Source organism: Eubalaena glacialis, chromosome 6, assembly GCF_028564815.1.
Source record: "Eubalaena glacialis isolate mEubGla1 chromosome 6, mEubGla1.1.hap2.+ XY, whole genome shotgun sequence".
In the NCBI taxonomy this organism is placed as follows: Eukaryota; Metazoa; Chordata; class Mammalia; order Artiodactyla; family Balaenidae; genus Eubalaena; species Eubalaena glacialis.
Window position 1 is genome coordinate 122,355 of NC_083721.1, and position 23,721 is coordinate 146,075.

The 23,721-nt window shown below is 44.3% G+C and overlaps 1 protein-coding gene and 1 non-coding gene across 2 annotated transcripts in view; both read right to left on the bottom strand.

The window, feature by feature from the left end:
* PRMT2 (protein arginine methyltransferase 2) overlaps nt 1-18,236 on the bottom strand; it is a 38,921-nt gene extending 20,685 nt beyond the window's left edge. Inside the window, exons 1-6 of the mRNA XM_061192798.1 lie at nt 18,146-18,236; nt 16,767-16,863; nt 11,077-11,184; nt 10,230-10,412; nt 5,362-5,523; nt 4,270-4,434 (exon numbers count right to left, since the gene is read on the bottom strand). Coding sequence (XP_061048781.1) covers nt 4,270-4,434; nt 5,362-5,523; nt 10,230-10,412; nt 11,077-11,184; nt 16,767-16,805 — 657 coding nt within the window. The 5' untranslated portion in view covers nt 16,806-16,863; nt 18,146-18,236. The remainder of the gene's footprint in view (nt 1-4,269; nt 4,435-5,361; nt 5,524-10,229; nt 10,413-11,076; nt 11,185-16,766; nt 16,864-18,145) is intronic.
* Nucleotides 9,381-9,544, bottom strand: LOC133094226 (U1 spliceosomal RNA). Its single transcript, XR_009701438.1, has one exon. It is a non-coding gene; the product is annotated as a U1 spliceosomal RNA (small nuclear RNA).
* Nucleotides 18,237-23,721: the final 5,485 nt, after the last annotated feature.

Sequence of the window (23,721 nt, forward strand, 5' to 3'; positions counted from 1 at the left end):
CAATTCATCCCACCCCCCCCTTCCCCCCTTGGTCTCCATATGTTTGTTCTCTATGTCTGTGTCTCTATTTCTGCTTTGCAAATAAGTTCATCTGTACCAGTTTTCTAGATTCCACATATATGCATTAATATACGATGTTTGTTTTTCTCTTTCTGACTTACTTCACTCTGTATGACAGTCTCTAGGTCCAACCACATCTCTACAAATGACCCAATTTGGTTCCTTTCTATGGCTGAGTAATATTCCATTCTATATACGTACCACATCTTCTTTATCCATTCATCTGTCGATGGATATGTAGGTCACTTCCATGTCCTGGCTATTGTAAATAGTGCTGCAGTGAACAGAGAACCCTCTTGCACTGTTAGTGGGAAGGTAAATTGATACAGCCACTATGGAGAACAGTATGGAGGTTCCTTAAAAAACTAAACATAGAACTACCATACAACCCAGCCATCCCACTACTGGACATATACCCTGTGAAAATATGTATCTTAAGTTTACTTTTATCAAAGCATGTTCATGTCAGGCTCTAAACCAACATATGTGTGAGCACTGAATTAATTCACCCTTAATTCATGCTGATTAAACTCCCTACCTTTAGCTGCTTAAAACACACACACACACACACACACACACACAAACACACACAAAAACAAACAGAAACAAAAAAGCAGAAAAAGAGAAGAAGAAAACAACAAAGAACAAGGGCAACAAATAGAAAATGGTAATAAATACTGTAGATATCAATCCAACTATATCAATAATCACTTTGACTGCCAGTGGTCTAAATACACCAATTAAAAGAGAGACTGTCACAGTGGATCAAACAACAAGAAACAATTATATGTGGTCTGTAAGAACCCACTTTAAATATACAGTTATAGATTAAAAGTAAATGGATGGGGGACGTGGTCCAGCGGTTAGGACTCTGTGCTTCCACTGCAGGGGCCACGGGTTCCATCCCTGGTTAGGGAACTAAAATCCCCTATACCGTGCGGCACAGCTCAAAAGAAACAAACAAAAAAGTAAATGGATGGAGAAAGATTTACCATGTAAACACTAATCAAAAGAAAGCAGAAGTAGCTATGTTAATTTCAGACAGAGCAGACTTCAAAGTAAGGAAAGTGATCAGGGATAGTGAGGGGCATTACACAATGACAAAGGGACAGTTCTCCAAGAAGACACAGCAATCCTTAATGTGTACGCACCTAACAACAGAGCATCAAACTGCATGAGCAGAAAAGTGATAGAACTGCAAAGACCAATAGATCAATCCACTGTCATAGTTGGAGACTTTGACAACCCTTTCCCAGAAATGGTCAGAGCCAGCAGGCAGAGAACCAGTAAGGACATAGTTGAACTGACCACCACCATCAATCATCAGGATATAATTGACATTTATAGACTACTTCATCCAACAACAGCAGGATACACATTCTTTTCAAGCTCACACGGAACATTCGCCAAGGCAGACCACATTCCGGGACAAGAACAAACCTTAACAAATTTAAAAGAATAGAAATCATACAGTGCCTTCTCTCAGACCACAGTGGAAGTAAACTAGAAATCAGTAACAGAAAGATAACTGTAAAATTCAAAATACTTGGAGATTAAACACACTTCTAAATAACAACATGGGTCAAAAAAGAAATCATAACAGAAATTGTTCAAGTATTTTACATTTTGTCAAATTTTTGTGCATTAATTGGTAGTCATGTGATTTTTCTTCTTTAGATTATTAATACAGTCAATTACATTGAATGACTTTAATATACTGAACCAGCCTTGAATTCTGAAGATAATCTCTCCTCTGTTGCAGTGTGGTATTCAACTTATGTATTGCTCAATTCAATTTGCTATGATTTTCAAGGATTTTTACATCAATGTTCATGAGTGCTACTGGTCTGTAGTTTTCAGTTTTTGTACTAACTTTGGTTTTGGTATTAGTGTAATGCTGGTCTCATAAAATTAATCAAATATTTTATAGTTTCTCTATGTGCTTTGTTCTTAGAAAGATCTTCCCATTCCAACATCAGATATATTTTTAGTGATTGTTTCATGTTTCTTTCCTTAAAAAAAAAAAAAAAAAGCTTAACTCTATAACCCATCTGGAATTTATTTCAGCATATGGTATGAGGAAGAATCTAACCATTTTCTCCAAAATTGTCAATTGCTTCGGCCCCATCTTTGAATGATTATATAGCTGTACCTCATTGATTAGAAACCTCTTATTATTATAAACTAAATACACATATATTTGGGTTTGTTTCCCAACTTTCTACATGTCAGCAGCAGAGTAGGAAGATGGGAGGGAGATTGGGGACCTGAGGTCTGAGAACAGGCAGTGGACAGGAGGGGAGATGCCAGGAAGGCAAAAAAGCACAGAAGAAGACGGGCAGCCACAGGGGACGGAGGGTTCTGTGTGGGACACGGTATGGTCCAGCTGATGGATTTGTGATACTGCCGGACTCACAGCCCCGTCTCCACGTCTGCCACTTGGCCCACAACGGCCACCACCGCCACACGGCCCCTCCCGGTCTGCACAAAACCACCAGGCCCTCCAGCTCCACGTGGTCAGGCGCTTTGCCCTGAGCCACTCGGTACCCCAGGCTGTCCTCACTGTCCTGTCGCCACAGTCCTCGCTGCCCCTCTGACCATACGTTCCGCCATGGACAGGCGGGGACCACAGAGTGCCGCGGGCTTTCTCCACCGCTTCGTTGCACGTGCTCTGCTCCAGCTGCCTCCCGTGACCACGCCCCCTCCCGGCCAGGCCACGCCCCCTCCGCGGACCCTGCACCTGCGGGTGAACAAGTCACCCCAACCCCGCTGGCCCACCCCTCCACCCCCCTCCAGCCCTTTCCTCAGCCGCCCCCTCGGCCGGCGCATCCCCAGCGGCCTCTGCTGTGCCCCCAAGGCCCCGCCCCCGCACGCCCCACGGGTCCCTGCACCGTCCCCCCTCTGCTCTACAGGCCTCACCGTGCCCTGCAGTCCTGGGGCCTCCGCATCATGACCCCTACCCCACTCCTTCCAAGTCCTGGACGCCGTTGGCTGGCTACCTGACACACGCAAGTCCGGGGAGGCAGAGAGCCCGACTCCAGCCTCCCCCGCTGGACACATGCAGTCCCGCCCCCGGGCTTCGGGCGCACAGGGGCAAGGACACCGAATCCCAGGTTTCTGCGCCCCGCCCCCTCTCCACCCCCTGCACCCCTCCCCTCCTCCCTCTTCCCCCTCCCCTCCCCCCACCCCTCCTGTCTCCACATAACCTCTCCCAGGGGCAGAGCGGGACCCTAGGCAGCCAGGCTTCCCCGACCCGCACCGCGCCAAAGGACACATCACCGCAGCCAGGCTCTGTGTCCCCACCACCCCAAGGTGCTCAATAACATTTACCGAAAGAACGCTAGCGTTCTGGGGGCAAAGGCCAATGCCCACTTCATGGATTAAAGGTGTAGCAAGTACCTTTTTCCCGTGCATCATCTTGTGAATCCACAGCTGTTATTAACAACAAAATTATATCATGGACGTTGAGTCTATTTACACTCTATCTCCAGACAACACAATTTCAACAAGGCTAAAGGCCCAATGTCATTTGCTATCATTTTCCTCAATCTTTGCGATCTGTAAGAAGCTAGGGCCAGCATTCTTATTATTCATATAAGTTACTCACTTACTATTTAAATGAATTTCTTGCTGGAAACCCTGGTGGTGCTCCCTTCCCCTTCCCCCAGATGTCATTTTTCTGGGTTTTGACAGAGACTAAACTTCAGACTGCTGAGCCAGAAAGGGGGCTGGACCGAGGGTCTGAGGAGACCCACAGGCCCGGCTTCCACCCACCTCTCACTTACCCTCGGAACACAGAGAGTTCGTGAGCAGCGTGGGTGGGCAGAACCAGAAAACTCTCCACCCCGACCCACGTGAGACTGGGGAGAGAATGTGGGAGAGCCTGGGCCTCGAGCTGGTCACGGAGGCAAATCAGGCCCTGCAGACAAAGATTCTGCTGGCATTAAAAACAGCCTCACACATCAAGCACTGGATATTCGCAGCTTCCCAAAGAGAAGAGAGTTTATGTAAATCACTCACGAGAAAGTCACATTAACTTTGATTTAGATTTCTCATAACAGCATTTTTTTAATCAGTTAAATATTCAAGACATTGTTCGCACAAGAAATCAATTACACATCACCTCAGGAAAAAAGTCAGAATGAATCATGATTTATGAAGATTCCAGAGCCCAGAGCAGCCGCCCCAGCAGTGCCCGCTGCCCCTTACCAGCAGGCAGGTCCCCATCCACTCAGACACCAGCACGTCCACCTTCTCCGGCAGCACCACGTCCTCCACCTTCTGCTGGAACACGGTGATGACATCAGCGAAGCCGTTCTGCATGACCAGCTGCCCTGTGTGCTGGGCCATCTCACTGGCCTCCACCGCGTACACCTGCACGTGACAGAAGCACCATCCGTGCGCGCCCCGGCCCCAGACCACGGCCCGCCATCCACTCTCCCCAAGCCTGAGTCTCCTCGGCTGAGTCAGAGCCAGCAACAGAAGGCAGGCAGCGTGCTGGACGGCGGCGGTGGATGGCGGACGGCCACGCTGTGCCGCCTCCACCTGATGGAGCCCTGGGAGGACCTGCCTCTACGCGTAACTCCACTTTCTGCCTAAACGCAGACACAGGGCTGCAGGTGGACAGAAGCCTCTGCACCCACGTGGGCCACCCACCCCAGGGCCCCAGGTTCCGACACACGCAGCGACACAGTCCGTAACCGACACAGGAGATTCTTGGCACTCGACTGAACACTCAGACTTTTAGGGTATCAGCGGCTAATTACAAATCCAGATTCTCAGGAGGTCCTGAATGCTACGTCCTGGTTCTGGCAGGGTCTGGACTCGGGCGGTCACTGCACTGCGGTTGCACCTGTGAGCTAGGAACCTCACCCACCTGTGCTGAGGCCGTCGCGAGGCGGCACCTCTCCTTGGCCCGGACGGGCTTGAACGGGAGGAGGAGGACAGGAGCCCAGCAGGGGTCCCAGAGAGTGGTCCACCCTGGCCCTGCCAAGGCTCACTTTCGGCGGCGGAGGACACGGGACGGTGGTCTACATAAGCAGCCCAGCCCAGACACGTGGACGCACGTGTCTCCTTGCGTGACTGAAATAAGTTTCACAAACACAGCCCACCAGCTGCAACTCACTGGGATATTTTCTATTCTGTCCTATGCACTCTGTGCTGTCTGCGACTCATTAAACCCACGTCGCAGCCTCTGGCAGGCTCAGCCTGCAAGAATACGCCGCCGGTTTCACCTACGTGGCGGGCGCTTCACCAAGACCCGGCTCCGAAGTTGTGAAAGGGCTGCTGCCTCCTACTCACTGCTCTAGGCTGAGCATAATGTGCACAGAAGAGGCTGATGATCCCAGTTCCACAGCCGACATCCAGAATCACTTTATCTTTCAGGGATTCTTTATTCTGCAGGATAACGTTGTGGTACTTAGTCGTTCGTGGCTGGTCTGCCAACATCTCCAAGTGAAGTTTCTAGGGGAAATACACATGAAGGGAGGATCACTGCCTGTAGCTGGAGCTATGCCGAGCTCTGGCTTAAGGCGGAGGGTTAGAGCCGGACCTACCCGCTCGGCCCCGCCACCCCACCCCTAAACTACGAGTGACAGCGTTTAAAAAATAAAAGGCCAAAATATGCAGCAGACACAAGCAAGAGTAGACAGTGAAGGAATGAGAGGGAAGCTTCCGGAACCCTCCCCGCTCAGCGGGCTGCACCACCCCAACAGCCAGGCGAGCGGAGAAGCAGGTGTGGACCACGGAGGTGGCGGTGGAGGAGCGGCCACATTCCCATCCAGACACAACGTGGCCACGATCCACCGAGAGCGAACGGCCAAGCCTGGGAGAGGCTGCGGGAGGTGCACGGGCCCCACTGCGTCCTCTCCGCGCGGGGCCCGCAAGGCCCCTCACGTGACCCCCCTCGCTGCCTGGGGACAGCAGGAGCCTCTGCGCCGGAGGGAGGAGCGACCCCGCCGGCGCTCGGGCCTGAGCGCAGGTCCCCAGCCACACTGCGGGCGGGACTCCCAACCTGAGGACACGCTCCACGGGAATCGGCCGGTCCCCAGGGAGGCAGAGCAAGGCTCCTCCAGACATTTTGGGGCCACAGAGGCTGCTGGAGCCCCGGCTGCCAGCAAGGCGGCGCCCCCAGCACCCGTCCCCACACCCCACGCCATGGAGACCCAGCTCAAGCGGCGCCACGCACAGGGGGACAGACGCCCCGGCCACCCAGACCAGGTCAGCACCAACAGGAGGCCTGCACGGGCCTCATGAGCCCCGTGGCTCCTCGGAGACGGACAAAGGGAGGCCACCAAGGTGGACGGAGTCGAGACCCAGCTGTCGTGCCTGCGGGGCCACCCTGACGCCGAGCCAGAGCAGGATGCGGAGGCCCCAGGGGAGGAGGCTGGCATGGCTGCATTCGCCTCGGACACGATACACTTCAGAGCGAAGAGCATCAGGTCGTCACAACACAGGAATCACTTCAGCAAGAGGACATCATAATTCTAAATATTCTCGGACCTAATAACAGCTTCAAAATACACAAAGCAAAAGCCAGTAAAAATGCAACAAGAAACAGACAAATTCCCAATTATAGTCAGAGACTTCGACACCCTTCTCTCAGTAACTGACAGAAGCAGAAAATCAGAAAAGACAGAGACGTGAACAACACTTTCAGCCAACTTAATCCAACTGATAGAACACTTCACCCAACCATTTACAATAATACACAACAATATCTAGGAACAGATTTACCTAGAAAGGTACACAACCCTGTATGATCAAAACCTTAAAACTCTGACACATAACACAAGGCTTAAGAAATGAGAAAAGTCATCACAAAGATGTCACTTCTCCCTAAATTAATGCACGTTTTCCATGTAACACATTAGAATGCCAAACACCTGGACGGGGGTGGAGGAGGAGCCAACAAAACGATAATAAAATTAGTTTTGTTGCAGCAAAAATAGAAATGAGACTTTTCTGATAAACAAGAACAATAAGCAACAATGAACAGGCTGGGGAAACAGCATAAACAGGCCTGAAAGAGTTAAGCCATCTTGGTTAATCTTTAGCTGTTACTACTAACAAACACTTGTAGCTAGACTTGTCCTTCACAAAGCTAAACAAAGCTAATTACTCTGATTCCATATGAATCGTACCCTGCACCTGGCATTTACTCTCGATGCATTCATTTGTAGCAAATCACCCCTTGTAGCTGTCTACATTTCAGAAAGGTCGCAGGCCGATAACCCAGAGATGAACGGACCCAATTACCAGGCTGCCTGACGCCAGCAGTGCCTGTTTTAAAATACTGCAAGAAGAAGAAGAATGCAAGACCTTCACCACTTTGGTCCTATCGCTTATCCTGGACTGTGAGTTCCACCTACAAGACCCCCTGTAATTGCCCAGGACGAGGGGGCACAGTTCTCGAGGCGCTAGCCTGCTGGGTCTTCCCTTTGCCTGGCAAAGAAAATACAAAGCCTCTCTATTTCTTATCCTCCAAATCTCTGTCTCTGTATTTCTATTCGGCATCGGTGCACAGGGAGCCAAAATTTGCTGGCAACAGTTTCAAAAAAATAAACAGATGAGGCCATGACAATGCTAAAAATTAGGAGAACTGCTAGAGGCCTAGCTCTTCCAATCATTAAGAAGCATCTGGACCTGCAGAAGAAATAACCACATCAATGACACAGAACAGAGGTTCCCAAAACAGACCCTAACAATTTGACATATGATAAATGAGCGTTGCACATTATGCAGAAAAGGAAGATTAACCAAAAGCTGGAACAGCTGGATATTTGTGGGGAAATTAAGTCGGAATTTTACCTTATTCTTTACAAGTAAATTCCAGATTGATTTAAATATTTCATTGTTAAAAATGCGATCACAAAAGTTCTAAAAGAAAGCATGGATATTTATAATCTCGGAGTGAAGGCCTTGAAAATAGGACACAAACGCAGAAGCTACAAAGAAAAGAAGGACAAATTAGACCATATAAAGATAAAAAGTTCCATGGGGGAAAAACAGCAGCAGATGGTCAGTGTGATACATATAAATACAAGCTAAACTGCCTATTTAACATATAAATTGACAGAAATCAAACGAAAAATGGGCAAATTATATGACAGTTTATCAAAAAATAAGAAATACAAAAGGCCAATAAAATATGAAAGAGGATCAATCTCACTTTAAAAAATGGAAATCAAAACCGAGATACATATTTCACCTTTAAGATTGGAAATCTTTTTTCATTCTGAAGACTTGTGGTGGTGAAATACCAACAGCACAATTCTATGCTGTTGGTATCTTTCAGGCGGGCAACTTGGCAAGATCCACCCAAGTAAAAAACACATACGTACACCCTTCAAATTTACCCAGTGGAAATTCCAGCAAAGGTTTAGCAGGATTTATGTAGGAGGACATCCATTACAGCATTGCTTGCTGTGATGAAAACTAAATATGATCCTTTTCAAATCAACACAATACTCCGCAGCTGTTGTAAAGAACAGACCTTCAAAACAGTACAGCTGCTTAAGAGCAAGGTGAAAAACAGTGTGTGTGGAACTATTCCTCTTCTACAAATTTAAAAGAATAAAACAGATGCAGCTTAGATATGGAAGAAGCATAAACACTGTTGCTGAAAGAAATCTCAAGGAGCAGAGTGAGGAGACAGACTTCAGATTATCACTATGTCTTTCTTAGTAGATGGAAACCTCTAAATATGTACACACATCAGTGGTTTTTCATTTCCTTTAACATTTTTAATTGTCAAAATGACATATCTACCAAAAAGTACACTAAAAAGTACTTCAGAGTTTACTTAACATAGCTACATTCCAAACACTCTTGTGCCCACACCAGAACCCTGCCAGCACCCTGGACCATCTCACCCGGCCTTGCCAAACATAGAACCCCCCCTTACCAGTAACCCGCATCCAGATTCTCAGGGGAATCAGGTCCCTGATCTCTAGAGCTCCACCACTTATATATACATTCATAGGCAACACCTTTTAACGCTGCCTTATAACTTATATAATTGAATCAAACATAAGGTATTCTTTGATGTCTTGCTTCTTTCACTCAACATTGTATTTGCAACGTTCATCATGCATTTAGTTTTATTTAGTTTAAAATATAAACAGGGTTGTCTGGACCACAGGACTTTGGGTCTTTATTCACGTTGGAAAAAAAAAAACTAATAAGCTAGTTATTTATAGGTATTACTGTTGATTTATATAATTTTTTTGTATTTCATTTTTTTTTTTTTTTTTACAAACCGAATGTTTCTTTTATTTAATAATCTACACAAACTAATTCTACTGTTAAACACCAATTGAGGGGGGAAAGCGCACACGCAGTCCCCCACTACCACAAATTATGCAGTCGAGTTTCTCCCATTTGGAGAAATCGCAGGCGTCAGCACACCCCCAGTGCAATGGGTGAGCCTCATCCTGGGAAAACCACCTTCATGATCATGGTATCTCCCCTGCCAGGTAAGTATGAACCACTCTTCCCCGCCCCCCCGTACAGCCTTAGACTCCTACACTGTACACACACGCTCCCTACCCACCCTCTGCCCCCCCCCCCCGCCTTCCACGCCTCTCAGCCCCTCCAAACGACTCTGCTAATAAAATCCAAGCAACTTCTCTGGAAAACTTCCACAGCCCGGGAAGTGGCTCGCGGGGAATTGTACCCCTACGCTGCAAGATTTACATCTGTATATCATTTTTAATGTAAAATTTATTACTTTTCTTTTTTTTAATACTGAGAAAGGTTCATAACTCCATTGCTCAAACAATATCTCTAAACCAGTGGTCTGCACATTACAGCCCGTGGGCCAGTCCAGCCCACCACCTACTTTTATATGGCCTACAAGCTAAGAATGGCTTTTACATTTTTAAACGGTTTTTAAAAATCAAAAGAAGACTATGACACATGAAAATCATATGGAAGTCAAATTTCAGTGTCTATGGGTAAAGTTTTATTGGAACGCAGCCCTGCTCACTTGAAGTTTTGTACAGCTGCTTCAGCATTTGGATGGCAGGGCTGAGCAGCTAAGGTGAAGAGAACATCTGTGGGCCCTGCTCTGAATGATGAGTAGAAGCCCAGAAATTATTTTTAAACTTAGAACCTAAAACTAGCGAGAAGCTAGCGCCAGCCGGCCAGGCGGGCAAGGGAGGCAGTACCAGGGTCCCGTAGCTGCCGAAGTACTCCTCATCCTGCCACGAGTCCTCGGGGCCCCAGTCCTCCACGTGCTTCCCCAGGTGGTTCGCCGGGATGTACCCGCAGCAGCCGGCACGCTCACCCCACCACCAGTCGGCAGTGGTTTGTCTCAGGATGAGAATTTTCTCTCCTCTCAAAAAGCTGAGCTATAAAAACATACAGAGAAATGAAAATTAAAGAAAAACCTGTAGTTCGTATTTCAGTGATAAATCCCCCATCACTGGGGCCCAAATCACAGCAATTTCGAAAAGGAGTCAATGGGTAAATGCATCAACTGACAATATATGAAAATGATACCAGGATTTTAAGATTTTTGTGGAATATCTACAAGAAACAAAAGCACACCTTAATTGATTTTTTTTAAAAAAAAGATTAAACATTTTCAAACAGTGTAAATTTCTTAGAACAAAATTTCTAACAGCCCCTTCACCGTAACTCAGCTAGGTGGTAGCTGATTCAGTTACTGGAGGCTTATGCTAAGAAATTCCTATTATAAAGTAAAGAATGCTACATTCAAGTAGATATTTTTATTTTACACCCAATTTTTCATTAATTAGAATAGGTTCTAAGTAAGGGTTTCAAAGCAGAAACTGAAGCAGGTACCTCCACCCCCCGTTCCTCACCTGGGGATCCTTCACATCAGGCTTGGGACCCCAATTTGTTAGGCTGGGAGGGTCACCCACAGGTCTCCTGTGGCTGTGAAGTATCTGAATACTTCTTTATTTAAATCTGCTATGACTTCTGCAAATTTTACATCTAATCCTGTCCCTGAACATGCTGAATCCACAAAGCATAAGCCCACATGGCTACCTGCGTCTCATCGGTGGCAGAATAGTCTGCGATGGCCACGAACTCCTCGGGGTGCACACTACCCTGGAGGTTCCCCTCCTCACCCTGCACGGCGGGGTCCTCTCCCTCCTGTTCAGAGCAAGGGAGAAAGGGAGGTGACTGTGGGGCTGCCATTCCTCTCCGCCCTTCCCTCTGCCTGTCTCTCCATCTGTCTCGCTCCGCCTCTGTCTCTGCCTCCCTGTCTCTCTGTCTCCATCTCTGTTTCTGTCTCTCTCTACGCCTCTGTCCTCTCCGTCTGTCTCTCTGTCGCCGTCTCTGTTTGTCTCTGTCCCTCTCCGTCTCTCTGTCTCTGCCTCTCTCTCTGTCTCCGTCTCCATCTCCGTCTCTGTCTCTGTCCCTCTCCATCTCTGTCTCCGTCTCTGTCTCTCTCCGTCTCTGTCCCTCTCCATCTCTGTCCCTCTCCATCTGTCTGTCTCTGCCTCTCTCTCTGTATCTGTCTCCGCCTCTGTTTCTGTCTCTTTCTCCGCCTCTGTCCCTCTCCGTCTCTCTGTCTCTGCCTCTCTCTCTGTCTCCGTCTCCATCTCCATCTCTGTCTCTGTCTCTCTCCACCTCTGCCTCTCTCTCTGTCTCTGTCTCTGTCTGTCTCTCTTGGCTCCAGGTTATTAGGATGGTTTCAAATCAAGATTCACGTGACCACGTTTTCATCCTACAAACACTTGGGGTCGTCTCCACCAGCAGAATGAAAGGATCTCACCCTCCCTCCACCTTGACTTTAGTCTCTAGTACAAAATGACTCACATCCTTAAGCGAACGTCAGAGAAAGAACAAGAAAGAGGCACCGTGAGTGACCACTTAGTGACTGACCCCATCAGCAGCAACGCTCTGAAGGTGGTGACCGGCCCAGGAGAAAGCAGCCCTGTCTGGGCGTCAGACCCGAGAGCAGAGCTGGGCGGCCGTGCTGAGGGCCGACAGGGGGCAGGGCGCAGCCCTCGGGGCGCACTGCTGCTCAGGACTCAGGGGGCGCCCTGGGTCTCGGCTGCACGCGGCCCGCCTCCCTTTATGTCCAAACGGGTCTCCCTGGAGGCCACCCCAGAGGCGGCAGGGCCCCAGCTCGCGATCCAGTTCACTGCAGCAACCCCGCCCGGACATAACGTTTAAACAGATTTTCCTAAACGTAACCATCATTCATGTTCATTTTAGAAAATGTGTGGAAGAACAAGAGCACAAGGAGGAAAATTAAAGCTAAGTGTGAGCTTGTTCATTGGTCAGAGACCAGTGACGGTGACACGTAACCGTTGCAGCACTTCAGGCTTTCTTCACGTGTACACGCAATACCTCCTTATACGGTGTTTACCGGGATCATAAAACTCTGCCTTATGACATATTTTGCACTTATTAAATTCTGAACATTTTTCCCCATTATTAAATACACTTCTAAGCACGTTTTCAGTATCTCATAGTATTCCATTCCATGAATTATTGTAACTTATCTATCAAATCTCCTATAAACATTTAAACTGTTTTCAGTTTTGACTAGTATAAATTATGTTAAGGTGAACTTTAATATGAATCGGTCTGTCCCTGATAATTTTCTTAGGATAAATTCCTGAATATGACACTGAGGGTCAAGGTCCTTTACGGCTTTGATACCACCTCCCGATGCCTTCCATGGGGCGGCTGCTCGAGCTCCTGCATGCGAGGACGTAGCCTCGTGAGTTCCCTGCGCCTGATCAACAGTGGATGTTAATCACTGCAGCCTCTGCCAGTCTGAAGGCGAGAAATTACCTCTTGGTTACCTCCATTTGCCTTCCTTTGATTATTAGTGATCAAATATGATTTTACCTATACATTGGTCATCTTTTTTATTTTAATAATCACCTGTTTGCATCCTTTGCACATTTTCCTATCACAGTAACACGATTCGTTTCTGCTCACCCTCATCCTGTCCGGCTCCACCCGTGCTGTCACCGGCCCCCCACACCCCCGATCCTCACGGTCGCCTGGTGTACATGGAGAGCATGGAGAGGGAGGAGGGTCCCCACACCTCCTGTGCTCGTGTCACACGTGCGTGCACACACACAATTTATTTTTTCTTTTGACATCGCTTTTTGTAAAAGATACCAGTTTTTTAAAATTTTTCTTTTTTCACTCACACAATAACTTGTGGCAAACTCCCCACCTGCAGAACTCTACATAACATACGTATATATGTTATGTATGTACACATGTACATACATAACATATGGCTACATAACATTCCGCAGCGGGGATTCTGCCTGAGCCTTAAGTCATCTTCGACTGATGGACTTTCTCTGGATGTCCAGTTTTCTACCACCACAAACGTCTGTGCACATTTATCCTGACATGATGACATTTTATCTCTATGGGATAGACTGACAGGGCTGAAACATAAACATAGTTTTCACTCAAACATTTGTCAGATTCTTTCCATAAAGGATGTGGCACTTCACACTTCACCAGCAGTGCATGGAGTAACCGTCTTTAATTTTTGCCAGAGGAACAGGTGTAAAGACTCCAGAAAAGGTAAACATGTGGGGAAACACTATTACTTATACTTTATAAAAAAGACTTTTGATAGTATAGAGAAACAATGATAATTTATTGTGGGGTTTATAGCATATATAGAAGTAAAATATGTTATAACAACAGCACAAAAATAGCGGCTGGTAAATGGAACTAATTTACAGGATTCTTGTGAAGTGGTCAAAAAGAAAAAGACTAGAATAGGTTAAGGATGCATATCATAATTTCTTGGGTAACCATCAGAATAATATTGGGTTGGCCAAAAAGTTTGTTCAGGTTTTTCCATAACATCTTCAGAAAAAACCAAACAAACTTTTTGGCCAGTCCAAAAAGGTACAGCTAAAAAGTCAACAGAGGAGATAACATGGAATTATAGAAAATATTTTATTAATCTAAAAGAAGGCAAGAATGGAGAAAGGTAAAAAGGAAGAATTGTGACAAGTAGAAAACAAACAGCAAGATGTTAGGGTCATGTTAGACTTATGTTACATGTTAATGGACTGAATACTCCAATTAAATGGCAAACATTATCCGACAGGAAAATAAAAGACATACCTATAAGCTCTTTACAAGAGGAACACTTTAAATATATGGAGTTAGTTTGGCTGAAAATATAGGTATATATGTGTCTGTGTGCCATGCAAACACTAAGACAAAGTAGATGCAAGGCAAGAAGCATTAATAGGTAAAAAGAGAGACTTCATAAAAATAAAAGGGTCAACTAACCTAGAAAACAAAAACTAACCTAAACATATGCACCAAATAACAGAGATTCAAAACGTATGAAGCAAAAAGTGATAGATCCAAAAGGAAATAACAAAAAAAATAGACAAATCCACAATCACTGTGGAGATTTTTGACTCATCTCTCTCAGTAATTGATAGAACAAATGGACAAAACATCAAACAGGATATAGATTTGAGCAATACTAATAACCCATTTGACAGTGAAGACACTGAACACTACACCCAACAACTGCAGAATAACTTAGTCTCCGCAAGCGCACATGGAACATCCACCAAATAACCCTTACGATGAGGCCATAAAGCAGGCCTGAATAAATTTCCAAAGACTGAAATGTTATATTTTCTGACCAAACATAATCAAACCAAAATTAAATAACAAAAATATAAAATTTCCCACGTTTGGAAATTAAGCAACACACTTCTCAATAGCCCAGAAAATTTCTAATTTCCACTGTGATATATTAGAAAGTATTTTAAGTGAACAATAATGAAAATACAATGCATTTAAATGTGTGAGGTGCAGCTAAAGCAGTGAATAGAGGAAAAGTTACAGCTTTAAAGATATATACACACACACACACACACACACACACACACACGCGCGCGCGCGAAAAGAAAGGTTTAAAATCAGTGATCCAAGCTTCCATCTCAGGATGCTATGAAAAGAGAAAATTAAACCCAAATAGAATAGAATAAAGGAAATAAAAGCAGAAATCAATGAAATAGAACACAGATGGACAAAGAGAAAGTTAACAAAGGTTTCTTTGAAAACATAAAATTGATAAAATCCTAAAAAGATAAAACGCAAACTGTGACTATCAGGCATCTCTTCTGTGATGAAGAATGCTATTACCAGGATGAACACAAATATTACTGAAATACTACCATGACTCATAAATAACCAGGAAAACTAAAATCACAAGATACCATTTCTAACCCACAGACTGACCAAAATTAAAAAGCCTGATGTTCTCAAGTATTAGCAAGCACTTTGGGCTCCTGGCAGACCTGTGAACTGGTAAACCACCTGGGAGAACAATTGCTCATTATCTAGTAAAACTGAAAATATGCAATCTCTTCCATCCTACAATGCCATTATTGGGTAAATACCCTGTAGCACATGTGCACAAAGAGACACATTGAAGGATGTTCACTGCAGCACTGTTTGAAATAGAGAAAAACTGGAAGCAATGTAAGTGTCCAACAAAAGGGAAAGAGATAAAATGTGGTATATACCTAACATACAACAGTAAGACTGAACAGACCTACATACCTACCTGTGAATGTGATACATTTCATATAAGGAACACACTACAGGGACCATCCTTCAGGACTAAACCAGCTGTACCCATACATTAAAGACAAATTCCTCAAAAGTAACATAGGTGGAAAAGGCAGGCTGCAGAGGACACACAGACTATGACACCACTTACGTAAATTCTAAAAAGCACACACAAACAATATCATATGTTGCTCAAAGATGCCTACTTAAGGTATAAAAGTATAAAAGATGGTGCAGAAGCACATATATCAATTCATAATTCATAGTAGTGTTTGCCCTTGAGACAGAGAAAGAAGAATGGGACTGGGGAACAAACTTTATTTATGTTTTTTTATTCATATATATACTTATATTCTGAAGTAAATATGACAAAATGTTAGCAAGTTTCCACTTCTGGGTAATATGTATTGATATTTGATGTCTGCAATGTTATTCTGTAAATGTTCCAATAGTTTTTTAATTTCTCAAAAGAAAATTAAGAGATCCATGAAATTAAAACATTTTATGATTTATTTTAAGAATCATATTTTCATAATTTTAAGAAACAGATTAATGAAATTATCCAACTATAAACAAAATTTCTATATATAAAAACCCAAATGAATTTAGAACGATAATTAGAATGTAAAGAGGAAAAAAAAATGTTAAAATTGACATCACAGACATGAAAATGTTTTTTAAAAAACATTATTTATTAGAGTATTCTGGTTTTTAATTTTACATAATCGACATTCCTTTAAATTTAAGGTGACATTTTTTTTACTGTTAACTTGAATGAAATTATATGTGTGTCCCAGGCAGAAAAACAGTATGAATATATAAATCTTTTCTAATATCCAACCTGTCTCTAACATATTATGTTTGGGATGTTTCTAAACAACTTAAAAAAAAATGTGCTTTCTTCACCAGCTCAAGTGCCAAAAATGGAACCCTAGATTCCTGGGAAGTGTTTACAGTGCCCATTTCAGAACATCATGTGTGACCTTTACACACTGTGCATTTCCTCTATTTAACAATCCCCTGGTTACTGGCCACCCTCCAAGGTCCATGGAAAATGCCATCACTCTGGGCTGAGCTCCACTCTCTGTAATGGTCCTGGTCTTTAAATACAAGTTCTCACACAGCAGAACCGAAATTACCTGCAACTCACTTCTGGGGCAGTCACCTGGTGTTGCCATAATTCCTTTGGGATCTGCACATAGCTGCTGCTTTAATGTTTCATTTTCCCCTCCATTTCTATTTTAAAAAAAGATAGAATGAGAAAATGCTTGTTATGTTGCATAATAATTAATTCCACATAACTTCCAAGGTCCATGAAAAAGGTCCTCTACCAAATGGAAATAAATGTAAAGAATGTAAAGAATGAACAGAAATGAAATTTATAAACACAATTCTTACAAAATCAATTGAAAGCATTTAAAATTTATGAACTCCAAACAGTGTATATTTTCATCACTAGCCTGCAAGGTGTTAATCGTTCATTGGCCAAAGACTGTTAGTTTCTGTTAGATCACTGGGTTGAATTAAAACAATAAATTGATGTCAATTCTTTCCTTGGAACCCTGACAACTTTAACTCCAATTAGAATTTCCTATCTGAGGCTTTAAAGTGTTTCCGCTAACAGGAACCAAGGTCTGCATCTCCCAGAGGCTTTTCTTCTCATTCTCAATCTTACTTTTCCAGTGACAGTGTAACCCATACTACGTTCTGAGATGGATGTGTGTTTTTTTCAATTATACAGCAATTCTTTGTTTAAAATGAGGGTTTCACTTTATCAATCAAGACCTAATACTTCTTTAGGTGACGTTTGTAATTATAAATACTAATACACATTCATTGCATTTTCGCTGGAAACACTGCATTGGGGCCAGAATGGGGCGGGGCCTGGTGGGGGGCGGGGCCATGGCGGTGGGACCAGGATGGGGCTGGGCCGGTGGGAGGGCGGGGCCGGGATGACGGATGGGGCCAGGGTGGGATAATGGAGTAGGGCCTGGATGGGGCGGAGCTCGGTTGAGGAGCGGGGTAGGGTTGGGGGAGAGGGCCAAGGATCCTGAAGGGCAGGTGGCCAACGGGGTGGGGAGAGAATCAGGGGAAGAGAGGATGAAGGGAGGGGCAGGGCGTGATGCGAGAGCAGAATGGGTAGTGAGGGAAGGGAATGTGACCTGCTCTCTGAGAGGGTGGGAGATTGGCCCAGAAGCCAAAGGCAGACGGGATGTGGGCGTGGCACTGGGGCGGGGCTCGGGGAGGGGCGGGGCACTGTGGGTGTGGTTGGGGAGGTAGCGGGGCTGCGGGGCGATGGGTGTGGCGCCGTAGGCGTGCTCGGAGGGAGGGCGTGGCCCTGGCGAGGGCGGGGCACCAAGCTTGAGGTCAGCACACAGGCGGGAAGGCGCGGAGAAATCTCGATAGGGGGCGGCGGCCTCGGACCGCCCGCTGACGCGACATCGGGCGAGGACCCCTCACCTGGCATGTCCTGCCCCACGCGCGGTCCAGCCGCCCGAGCTGCCCACGGGAAACCTACCTCAGCCGCGTTTCTCCGCTGAGGTTGGCGTCCACACCTCCGGCACGGAGGGGCAGCCAGCACCCACCAAGAACCCGAGCCGCCGCCCTCGGCTCGCGCAGGCGCAATGTGCGCAGGCTGCCCGCGTAGAAAGCCCCGCCCTGGAACCGGCTTCGCGCGCATGCGCCGCCGTACACGCCCCGCTGTCCGGAGAGGGGAGCCAACGCCCTGGACCGCGCAGGCGCAGTGCGGCCGGGGGCATCCCGGAGAAGACCGGGTCCTGGGCCGAGCGTCCCGCGCAGGCGCGCCTCGCGGATCCCGCCTTCGGCCGTTGCGCGAGCCCGGGCGCTGCGCTCTAAGCGTGCGGGCTCGGGCTCGCGTCCCCGGGCGCTGGGGGCAGCGCGGGGAGGGGGCGCGGCGGCGGCGCAGGTGGCGGGGAGCGGGAGCCATCCTGGTCTGGGGGTCAGAAACCCGCTATGAGTGACAGAAGCAGCTGATTTCCGGAGCAGGACCCGCTTTCTCGTGCTTTTCTTGTAATAATTCAGTTAACCTTCCCAACCACACTGTGAAGTGTAAACCCTGTGTCGTTCTTTCCAGTTGACAAATGGAAGCAGAGTGATTTTTTATTTTACCGAGAGGAAGTTTGGGATTTAAAGAAATACAACAACGTTATTGGCCACTGCTATGTGGTGGTCTAATGGGGGTGGGCAGGTGATGGCTGGAGCCGGAAAGGTAGGAGAAGGTGGTCAAAATCCTAGAGAAAGTAGGGTGGCGGGTGCCAGGGCCTGGGAGAGCGGAAAATAGGGAGACGATGTGAATGGGTGTAGGGTTTCAGTTTCACAGGATGATGAGAATTACGGGGATGGATGCTGGCGATTGGTGATCGTTGGACAGCAATGTGAGCTATTTAATACCACTGAACTGTACACTTATAAATGGTTAAGATAAGTTTTGTTTTTTTTTTAAACGTCTTTATTGAAGTATAATTGCTTTACAATGGTGTGTTACTTTCTGCTTTATAACAAAGTGAATCAGTTATACATATACATATGTTCCCATATCTCTTCCCTCTTGCATCTCCCTCCCTCCCACCCTCCCTATCCCACCCCCCCATCCCACCCCTCTAGGTGGTCACAAGGCACCGAGCTGATCTCCCTGTGCTATGCAGCTGCTTCCCACTAGCTATCTATTTTACATTTGGTAGTGTATATATGTCCATGACACTCTCTCACCCTGTCACATCTCACCCCTCCCCCTCCCCATATCCTCAAGTCCATTCTCTAGTAGGTCTCTGTCTTTATTCCCATCTTGCCACTAGGTTCTTCATGACCTTTTTTTTTTTTTTTCCCCTTAGATTCCATATATATGTGTTAGCATACTGTATTTGTTTTTCTCTTTCTGACTTACTTCACTCTGTATGACAGACTCTAACTCCATCCACCTCATTACAAATACCTCCATTTCATTTCTTTTTATGGCTGAGTAATATTCCATTGTATATATGTGCCACATCTTCTTTATCCATTCATCCGATGATGGACACCTAGGTTGCTTCCATGTCCTGGCTATTGTAAACAGAGCTGCAATGAATATTTTGGTACATGACTCTTTCTGAATTATGGTTTTCTCAGGGTATATGCCCAGTAGTGGGATTGCTGGGTCATATGGTAGTTCTATTTTTAGTTTTTTAAGGAACCTCCATACTGTTCTCCATAGTGGCTGTATCAATTTACATTCCCACCAACAGTGCAAGAGTGTTCCCTTTTCTCCACACCCTCTCCAGCATTTATTGTTTCTAGATTTTTTGATGATGGCCATTCTGACCGGTGTGAGATGATACCTCATTGTAGTTTTGATTTGCATTTCTCTAATGATTAATGATGTTGAGCATTCTTTCATGTGTCTGTTGGCAATCTGTATATCTTCTTTGGAGAAATGTCTATTTAGGTCTTCTGCCCATTTTTGGATTGGGTTGTTTGTTTTTTTGTTATTGAGCTGCATGAGCTGCTTGTAAATCTTGGAGATTAATCCTTTGTCAGTTGCTTCATTTGCAAATACTTTCTCCCATTCTGAGGGTTGTCTTTTGGTCTTGTTTATGGTTTCCTTTGCTGTGCAAAAGCTTTTAAGTTTCATTAGGTCCCATTTGTTTATTTGTGTTTTTATTTCCATTTCTCTAGGAGCTGGGTCAAAAAGGATCTTGCTGTGATTTATGTCATAGAGTGTTCTGCCTATGTTTTCCTCTAAGAGTTTGATAGTGTCTGGCCTTACACTTAGGTCTTTAATCCATTTTGAGTTTATTTTTGTGTATGGTGTCAGGGAGTGTTCTAATTTCATACTTTTACATGTACCTGTCCAATTTTCCCAGCACCACTTATTGAAGAGGCTGTCTTTTCTCTACTGTATATGCTTGCCTCCTTTATCAAAGATAAGGTGACCATATGTGCGTGGGCTTATCTCTGGGCTTTCTATCCTGTTCCATTGATCTGTATTTCTGTTTTGGTGCCAGTACCAAACTGTCTTGATTACTGTAGCTTTGTAATATAGTCTGAAGTCAGGGAGCCTGATTCCTCCAGCTCCATTTTTCATTCTCAAGATTGCTTTGGCTATTTGGGGTCTTTTGTGTTTCCATACAAATTGTGAAATTTTTTGTTCTAGTTCTGTGAAAAATGCCAGTGGTAGTTTGATAAGGATTGCATTGAATTTGTAGATTGCTTTGGGTAGTAGAGTCATTTTCACAATGTTGATTCTTCCAATCCAAGAACATGGTATATCTCTCCATCTATTTGTATCATCTTTAATTTCTTTCATCAGTGTCCTATAATTTTATGCATACAGGTCTTTTGTCTCCTTAGGTAGGTTTATTCCTAGATATTTTATTCTTTTTGTTGCAATGGTAAACGGGAGTGTTTTCTTAATTTCACTTTCAGATTTTTCATCATTAGTATATATGCAAGAGATTTCTGTGCATTAATTTTGTATCCTGCTACTTTACCAAATTCATTGATTAGCTCTAGTAGTTTTCTGGTAGCATCTTTAGGATTCTCTATGTATAGTATCATGTCATCTGCAAACAGTGACAGCTTTACTTCTTCTTTTCCGATTTGGATTCCTTTTATTTCTTTTTCTTCTCTGATTGCTGTGGCTAACCCTTCCAAAACTATGTTGAATAATAGTGGTGAGAGTGGGCAACCTTGTCTTGTTCCTGATCTTAGTGGAAATGGTTTCAGTTTTTCACCATTGAGGACAATGTTGGCTGTGGGTTTGTCATATATGGCCTTTATTATGTTGAGGAAAGTTACCTCTATGCCTACTTTCTGCAGGGCTTTTATCATAAATGGGTGTTGAATTTTGTCGAAAGCTTTCTCTGCATCTATTGAGATGATCATATGGTTTTTCTCCTTCAATTTGTTAATATGATGTATCACGTTGATTGATTTGCATATATTGAAGAATCCTTGCATTCCTGGAATAAACCCCACTTGATCATGGTGTATAATCCTTTTAATGTGCTGTTGGATTCTGTTTGCTAGTATTTTGTTGAGGATTTTTGCATCTATGTTCATCAGTGATATTGGCCTGTAGTTTTCTTTCTTTGTGACATCTTTGTCTGGTTTTGGTATCAGGGTGATGGTGGCCTCGTAGAATGAGTTGGGGAGTGTTCCTCCCTCTGCAATATTTTGGAAGAGTTTGAGAAGGATAGGTGTTAGCTCTTCTCTAAATGTTTGATAGAATTCGCCTGTGAAGCCATCTGGTCCTGGGTTTTTGTGTGTTGGAAGATTTTTAATCACAGTTTCAATTTCAGTGCTTGTGATTGGTCTGTTCATATTTTCTATTTCTTCCTGGTTCAGTCTCGGCAGGTTGTGCATTTCTAAGAATCTGTCCATTTCTTCCAGGTTGTCCATTTTATTGGCATAGAGTTGCTTGTAGTAAATCTCTCATGATCGTTTGTATTTCTGCAGTGTCAGTGGTTACTTCTCCTTTTTCATTTCTAATTCTATTGATTTGAGTCTTCTCCCTTTTTCTCTTGATGAGTCTGGCTAATGGATTATCAATTTTGTTTATCTTCTCAAAGAACCAGCTTTTAGTTTCATTGATTTTTGCTATTGTTTCCTTCATTTCTTTTTCATTTATTTCTGATCTGATCTTTATGATTTCTTTCCTTCTGCTAGCTTTGGGGTTTTTTTGTTCTTCTTTCTCTAATTGCTTTAGATGCAGGGTTAGGTTGTTTATTCGAGATGTTTCCTGTTTCTTGATGTAGGCTTGTATTGCTATAAACTTCCCTCTTAAAACTGCTTTTGCTGCATCCCATAGGTTTTGGGTCGTCATGTCTCCATTGTCATTTGTTTCTAGGTATTTTTTGATTTCCCCTTTGATTTCTTCAGTGATCACTTCGTTATTAAGTAGTGTATTGTGTAGCCTCCATGTGTTTGTATTTTTTACAGATCTTTTCCTGTAATTGATATCTAGTCTCATAGCGTTGTGGTCAGAAAAGATACTTGATACGATTTCAATTATTTTAAATTTACCAAGGCTTGATTTGTGACCCAAGATATGATCTATCCTGGAGAATGTTCCATGAGTACTTGAGAAAAATGTGTATTCTGTTGTTTTTGGGTGGAATGTCCTATAAATATCAATTAAGTCCATCTTGTTTAATGTATCATTTAAAGTTTGTGTTTCCTTATTTATTTTCATTTTGGATGATCTGTCTATTGGTGAAAGTGGGGTTTTAAAGTCCCCTACTATGATTGTGTTGCTGTCGATTTCCCCTTTTATGGCTGTTAGTATTTGCCATATGTATTGAGGTGCTCCTATGTTGGGTGCATAAATATTTACAATTGTTATACCTTCCTCTTGGATCAATCCCTTGATCATTATATAGTGTCCTTCTTTGTCTCTTGTAATAGTCTTTATTTTAAAGTCTGTTTTGTCTGATATGAGAATTGCTACTCCAGCTTTCTTTTGATTTCCATTTGCATGGAATATCTTTTTCCATCCCCTCACTTTCAGTCTGTATGTGTCTCTAGGTCTGAAGTGGGTCTCTTGTAGACAGCATATATATGGGTCTTGTTTTTGTATCCATTCAGCCAGTCTGTGTCTTTTGGTGGGAGCATTTAATCCATTTACATTTAGGGTAATTATCGATATGTATGTTCCTATTCCCATTTTCTTAAATGTTTTGGGTTTGTTATTGTAGGTGTTTTCCTTCTCTTGTGTTTCTTGCCTAGAAAAGTTCCTTTAGCATTTGTTGTAAAGCTGGTTTGGTGGTGCTGAACTCTCTCAGCTTTTGCTTGTCTGTGAAGGTTTTAATTTCTCCATCAAATCTGAATGAGATCCTTGCTGGGTAGAGTAATCTTGGTTGTAGGTTTTTCTCCTTCATCACTTTAAGTATATCCTGCCACTCCCTTCTGGCTTGCAGAGTTTCTGCTGAAAGGTCAGCTGTTAACCTTATGGGGATGCCCTTGTGTGTTATTTGTTGTTTTTCCCTTGCTGCTTTTAATATGTTTTCTTTATATTTAATTTTTGATAGTTTGATTAATATGTGTCTTGGTGTGTTTCTCCTTGGATTTATCCTGTATGGGACTCTCTGTGCTTCC